Source organism: Mastomys coucha, chromosome X, assembly GCF_008632895.1.
Source record: "Mastomys coucha isolate ucsf_1 chromosome X, UCSF_Mcou_1, whole genome shotgun sequence".
Taxonomy (NCBI): Eukaryota; Metazoa; Chordata; class Mammalia; order Rodentia; family Muridae; genus Mastomys; species Mastomys coucha.
The window spans coordinates 154,217,085-154,224,433 of NC_045030.1; the positions used below are offsets into that span (position 1 = coordinate 154,217,085).

The 7,349-nt window shown below is 39.0% G+C and overlaps 1 protein-coding gene across 6 annotated transcripts in view; it reads right to left on the minus strand.

The window, feature by feature from the left end:
• The window catches only part of Cdkl5 (cyclin dependent kinase like 5), a 221,612-nt gene that overhangs the window by 87,909 nt on the left and 126,354 nt on the right, over nucleotides 1-7,349 (minus strand). For all 6 annotated transcript variants that reach the window (XM_031370428.1, XM_031370438.1, XM_031370421.1 and 3 more), the window contains exon 5: nucleotides 3,943-4,079. In XM_031370428.1, the coding sequence (XP_031226288.1) occupies nucleotides 3,943-4,079 (137 nt within the window). The remainder of the gene's footprint in view (nucleotides 1-3,942; nucleotides 4,080-7,349) is intronic.

A 7,349-nucleotide genomic window follows, 5' to 3' on the forward strand; every position in this document is an offset into this window, starting at 1 on the left:
AAGAAAATCTAATTAAAAAAAAAAAAAGAGGCCTAGGAGTTGGTTCCGCAGTTACTGGCTGTTCTTCCAGAGGTCCTGAGTTCAATACCCAACACCTACATGTGGCTCGCAATCATCTGCAATGGGATCCAATTCCGTCTTCTGATGTGCATGAAGACAGATCATTCATATACATAAAAATAAATATATATTTTAAAGAAATGCTAGGCCAGTCCCTTACTCAATCTCCATTGCACTATTACCATGTTAACCAAAGATCTTTTTTGCAAAGTCCAATAAATAAGGTTCACAGAACAACCTTAGCTTGTTTTTTAAAGATGCCCACATAGAGAAAGTATAACCTGGGGATAAATAGAAGCTCAGATGCAGCTCATTGCCACCTTAAGCTCAATGCTCAGCTGTTTGCCTTTTTCACTACTGGCATTTACACCAATGGTGCACAGCAACAATGGCCAAACTGCTGGAACATTAACATGAATCAAGGTAATGGCATCTTTAAGCCTACTGACCCTTGGCATTCCATTAAAAAAAAAAGAGAGAGATCAAAACAGCAGTTAAAGATGCGTTTGATGAAGCAGCAGAAAGTAGTATGTTTATGTAATTTTGTTGTACATGTTGTAATAGTTAACTTTTAATTGTCAAGTTGACATAATGAGAAACGAGTCTCAGTGAAGGTTTGCTTAGATATGGTGGGCCTGTGAGCAGGTCTGTGAGGGGATTGTCATGATTGCCTTCATTGGTGTGGAGGAAAGACCTAGCTTGAAAGTGTGTGGCACTATTCCTGGGTTTGAGGCTCTGAACAGTACAAAAAGCACAGAGAGCTAGCTGAGCACTTACTATACATGTGTTCATTTCTCCCTGCCCCTGATTGCGAATATGATAAGACTAATTGCTGCAAGCTCTTTTCCTTGTGACTTCCCTTCACTGACAGAGTATAATCTAGACTTGCAAGCTAAAATAAACCCCTCTGTCCTGTAAGTTGCTTTTTGTCAGGATATGTTGTCAACAGCAACATGAATGAAACTAGGACACATGTTTTTTGCTTGTTTTGTTTTCTAAGAAATCTACATGTCAACCGAAGAATCTACAGAGTCCTTCTGTTGCCATCTGAACCATGGCTGCTGTCCTCACTGGGTGCAGAGATGCAGGCTGTTCTAGCCACTTCTTGTGCTGTTCCATTTTCTTTGTTAAAGAACTGAGGCGAAACCATTTATGTTAACATTAGTGGGTTTGCTGTTATTTATTGTTTTAGTTTTGCATTGCTAGGGAAGCATTCCACCACTGAGCTACAACTCTAGCTCCAAACAAATATTTTTTACGCTGTACAACTTTGTCTAATATGAGAAACACTACTAGATAAAACCCCCATAGAAGTTGTGAAGGCTCCCAACAATCAATATAATTAAATATCATTATCAACCACTGAAATAAGGTTTCTTTAAAAAGAGAGTTGCTGTGAACATGTAAATTGTGTTTAATAGTTTGGAAATACACAACAAAAGAGAGCCATAAAATGCATGTCAATGGTGAGAGGCATGCATAAAGCACTGGTAAGGAACAGGTGCTGACACTGATAAGCATAAATACTGACAGGTTTTGCACAGAGACTGCTCTCTAGGTTTTGAAGTCTTAGCTTCCATTTAAAGATGCTTTTATGGACATGTTGCATGCAACGAAGACCAATAAGAGTGTTAATCAGAAGATCAATATGCAAAACACCTCAACCAAATCTCTATAGAGGATTGGATGTATATTTATGGCTTCAGTTAAAATAAAATGTTGAATGTTTTCAGCTTTTAAAAAAATTGCCATGCTAATTATGCTTTTTCAATTAGCAGGTATGTAGGAGATGCCAAGAACAAGGAGGCATAGAAGGGCTGAATAGTACAGAAAAGATGATGCTCTCTCAGTTCATGTTCTACTCAAAGTTCCTAAGTGGCAGAGATACTATTACCCTCCACAGCTGCTTTTCCTTACTCTATAGGGAATACATTTTTCAACCACAGATTTAAATACTCAGAATGATGGGTACATTTCCTCTCCGCCTTGCAGCCAAGTGTGACCATGTCACTATATACTAGTTAACTGGATGTGACAGCTGGATGTGCTAGCTCCCATTGTCTATGTTTGTGAGGAAGAAAGAAATTCCTACTTTGTTTAAGGCATTGCAATTGTGGGTCTCAGTTAACATCTCCCTATCTTGTTTGAGTGTTTTTCTCCTTATACTCCTGGGACTCACGGTAGATTGCCAGGCACTGCCACTGGTAGACATGTGTAATGGCTAACTTCCATTCAAGAATCACAGGGGCAGAGAAAGCAGGCCAGGCCTCAGTATCAGAAGACTATAATACTGGCTGCAGCACAGTCATTTGTGAGCAGAGAGAACTCAGGCATGTCAAATTGCTTCTCCCAGAAAACACAGATATACAGAGGAGATATCTCTAGTTGATATACTAAAGTGTTATTTATCACAAGCCACTACCATGAACACAACAGAAATAAAAAAGATAAAGTGAAATACTAGATGTGACAAATTTCATTGCCAGTGAAAGCTGAAAACTGCAAATAAACATAATGTTGATTTCTTTCTGTAACCCTAGTACGACAATATTTTTCTTAAAACAACCATTTTTTAAAGTTTTATTTTGATAGGAAAATACCAAAACAAACATAGAAAAACAGATTTTGGAGAAGTAGCATATAGTAACTTATTTAAAATGACAAGAGCCTTTCCTGAGTATATTAGCCACACTTAAGGGGAGGCCCCAATGAACTCAACAGTATTTTTGTAGACTTTTTACTTTATATTGCTTTGTTTAGCCATTTTTTTATCTTACTGGTCTTTTGATTGTAAATTATGGTTTCCTATTTTATGTTTTTATGGGTCTTGTGTGTGTATATGTGCACATTCCTTCTTTTTAAAATTCTGTTGTTCTTGTTGGTGTTTGCATGTTTGTTTTTTAAAGAGAGGGAGAGAGGGCATGGAGTTGGGTGGATAGGGAGGTGAGGAGGAGCTGGGAGGAGTTAGAAGAAGAAAAACTCATGATCAGAACATTTTATATAAATTATTTTTAATAAAGATATATTAGAAATAAAATAAGAGTCTTGCATATTTTAAATTGTGTTAGTAAGCATTATTTTGTGTTGTTCATTTAAAAACTACTCTGTAAATGGTGAATGAAGTCAAAGTCACATGCGTCTTCTTAAAACCACTGCTTTCTTGTCCCATATGTCATAATAAACACCAGGGGGCTGAACCACAGCAAACAGAAGCCTCTCCAGTTTAATCTGTGTTGCCTATGTGCACATCAGAAGCCCCCTATTCACACAGCAACAAAACCTTCAACAGGCTCTTCTGGTTCCAGTTTCTCCTAATATAAGCAGCTAAAATCAGCTGCTCAAAGTCAGTTGTTCTTTAAGGAATTCTGAAGCAGTTAACCTTTTGCCCATAGGTCACAACATTAAAATGTTCATTAATGAGTTAACCTTTTAAAAGTGCTTTCTAGTAATCTTAACAGCAGCTTCAGGCCTTACCTTATAATTCCCTCAAGAAAGCTAGAGCCCTGGCACTTCTTGACTTCTGCTTTCTTCATTCAGCATCCTAGATCTGATTTATCATACTGTCTACTCACTTGTGTCTCACACAGAGATTTTGTTCATGTTTAATTGAAATAAATCTAATCTGAAAACCACTTGTACATAGATTCTAAGACTTCAGAAGCCATACCACTGTGCTGTTTAAACAAGATCATCTGAATGCATGGAAATCCCTAAATCTATTTCAGGATATTTAATGACTACAGAAGATATTTTCATATTTAATACCCTCAGATTATGAGTACATTGATAATGTGGGCATACTAAGTAATACTACATTCTTCAATTGTGTCAGAAACAACAGACAAATAAGGTGAGGCTGCACACTGGCTATTCATGACTTACTTTCTCAACATATTCAAACACCAGGTATAATTTCCCTCTCCGACGAAAAGCTTCCTTCAGCTCCACAATGTTCTCCTGCTTGAGAGTGCGAAGCATTTTAAGCTCTCGTAAAGTAGTTTCTTTGACTTCTTCATTTTCTAGAATACAGGCAGTGGTAAAGAGAGAAAATAAATGAAAGCTTTCAAAAGGACCGTTCAAAGAATTTTAAGACCACTGACAACATCTACTTGAGATGTCCACAGACAGAATATTAACACATTTTCATGGTGAGAGAAAGAAAACAAACAGACAAAAAACATTAAATAAAAGGCTTAGTCAGATCTTGTAGTACTATAATAATCCCAGCACTTAGGAGGTTGAGACTGGGGGATGGTAAGTTCCAGGTCAGCCTGTGCTATAAGGTACCCAAAGAGCACAAAACAAAACAAAGAAAAGGTTTCCTTAAACACATCAAACCCATTTCTTGTTTGCATTTTATATTTTTTTTTGTTGTATCAAACCACAGATTTATAGACATAGCACATGAATTCATCATCACACTGCCTCTAACATTCTGTGTTGGGGAGGAAAATGTTTAAAAGGGTTATGAGAGTCAGCCCCATCAATGTGTGGAGGAGGCTTTGTGTCCACTGTGTGTAGTTCATGTCCTAAGGTTAGCTTCAAGTTTTGTCTTAAAAAGAGTATTTCATTCTTAAGGCTTGCTTGAGAATCACCTCAGTGAACATCAGGTATTTGTGACACAGTTCATGGCCAGATCATAGGCAATTCTTAAGAGTGTCTTATTTCTCTGAACAGAAGTTGCTGTGGGGTTCCTGCTGCCTTCCCATGGCATCGCCATCTGTTTATCACAGATGGTATAGCTGTTCTGGGATGGAGATCCTATGCTGTACCAGTATCTGCCCTTCCATACCATCAATTTCACTTGTGATATCCTCCATGGACAGAAGCTACATTAATGGGCAGGCAAGCAAGAAGCTAGGAATTCACTTTAAATGTCCTACTTATGATAGCTTAAGAGGTAACTGGGAAATTCTAAGTAGTGTGCTTTTAATACATATGCTCAAGAATACAGGTTCATAATTCTAAAATCCCTAGTTGGAAAACTAAACCCCTTCTAAGTTTGTGACAAATTCATTCAGAGGGAATATGGAATTGATATGAGACTATTTATGTTCTTTGTTTAACCCACTTAATATGAATATTCATAGTCTAGGCTATAGAAATATGCCTTGATTACAGAGTTCTATGTAGAGTGCCATATTTCCATTCTAAAACTTCAAAATGATGAATTCTAAATCACATTTAGTCTCAGGCTTTGGTTAGGGGCCTGAATCCAGGCTTGTTGAGATTACGTTGCAGGGACCTCAAATACAGGCATGTCTTTAAGTCTGAAGAGAAAGAAACTGGAAGTTCTGGGACAAAGACAAGAACACCTTTCTACATGCTTTCTACAAAAGGCCCCAAGAGAGGAAAAGCTGACTGGGGTTTGTGATGAGGGAAGAGAAAGATTCTAAATGTAGAGTAAGGATTGCTTATTAGCTGATTTTCTGTCCAGCCCCCAGATTTAGCCCCCTTCCAAAATGACTTGAAAGAAGAGGTTGGCAGAAACAGGGCTTTGTGGAACTGGTGGATCTGATTATACACCTAAGCCTCACTGAATTTTGGTAGATGATAAAATATATCATTCACATATACTAGCTCCACCTAACAATGGAGTTATAAAAACATAATGGCTATATTCTGAATGCTTATAAAAAGAGAAAGAAGATAAGTAATTCTTCAAAAAGAAGCACACAGAGAACCAGGTTGGTGGCACCTTGTAATCATGGCTACTTGGGAGGGTATAGCAGGAGGATTCCAAGTTCAAGCCAGCCTGGACAATGTCCTGAAACGCTATCTCCAAACAAAAAAATAAAAAGAGGGTCTGGGATATATCTCAGTGGTAGAGTGCTTTCAGAGCAAGTGCAAGTCCCAGGTTCAATTCTTAGGAACACACACACACACAAACACACACACAAACACACACACACACACACACACAGGCTGATGGTTGGAGGGACACACAATAACATCACTCAGGGTGTAGTGTGCCAACACCATCTCATTTGAGCTGCCTTTTATGAAAATGAAGCTCTTTATGCCAGCCATAAGTAATCACCTAAGCACCAAGACTGTAATGACTGGGAACAGGCAAGAAGTGAAGTGCTTAATTCCCAAAATGCAAGCACACTAAGTACTCATCATTACTTGGAAAATGCTATAATTTTGTTTCTGTGAGTACTTTTAAGGTTTCTAGCCTATCTAGCCTACACTAGATCGTAAAAAGTGTGGTAGTAAATAATGAGATGACGGAGAAAAGCAAGGCCACTCCACTGACACACGTGCTTCTAAAAGAAGCAAAAAGTAGCAAAGCATTGGAAATCATAGCACACTGCATGAAAACAAGCATCCTCCACTCTCCCCTCTCCAAATCACCACTAGCTGAGATAATCCTTGTGTGCTATCTGTGCAAATTTCTCCAGTTCATGACATCTAAAATGGATAGCTAATTTTCGTAGGGGGCATGGACTCAGAGTCACATTCAACTTCGTGTGCTAAGTTGAACAGAGGGACTTAGGTGGCATGGTATATTACAGTGAGCTTTGGAGAATGAGTCACAATACCTAGATTGATGTCTAGACTTTGTAACATATCAGATCCAGCTATCTGGCTTGTTGCTAACACCATACAGCCAAAGAGCACAACATGACTTGTCAGTGAAGGTCTTAGGCCTGCATTTTAGTCACATTAAACACATACTAGGTCCTTACCTATAAACTGAGATTGACTGCAGATACAGGGGTTTATTCTAAAGGCCTCTTCTACTTCTAAAAGTCAATGTTTCTACACTTGCTTAAGACCATGCTAACCAATCTCATCCTTAGGCACTGCTGAAGAAAGCCAAGCATGATGGTTCACAGCTGTAATCCTAGCACTCAAAAGGCTGAGGCAGGACGATTGCTACAAGTTCAAAACCATCTGGGGGCTGGAGAGATGGCTCAGCGGTTAAGAGCACTGACTGCTCTTCCAAAGGTCCTGAGTCCAAATCCCAGCAACCTAATCCCAGCATTTGGGAGGCAGAGGCAGGTGGATCTCTGAGTTCGAGGCCAGCCTGGTCTACAGAGTGAGTTCCAGGACAGCCAGGGCTATACAGAGAAACCCTGTCTTGAAAGTACAGGATCCCCAATGAAGGAATTAGAGAAAGGACCAATGGAGCTGAAGGGTTTGCAGCCTCCAAGGACAAACAACAATATGAACTAACTAGTACACTCAGAGCTCCTAGGGACTCAACCACCAACTAACCAAGGAGTACACATGGTGGGACTGATTGCTCTGGCAGCATGTGTATAGTAGAGGATTGCAAAATC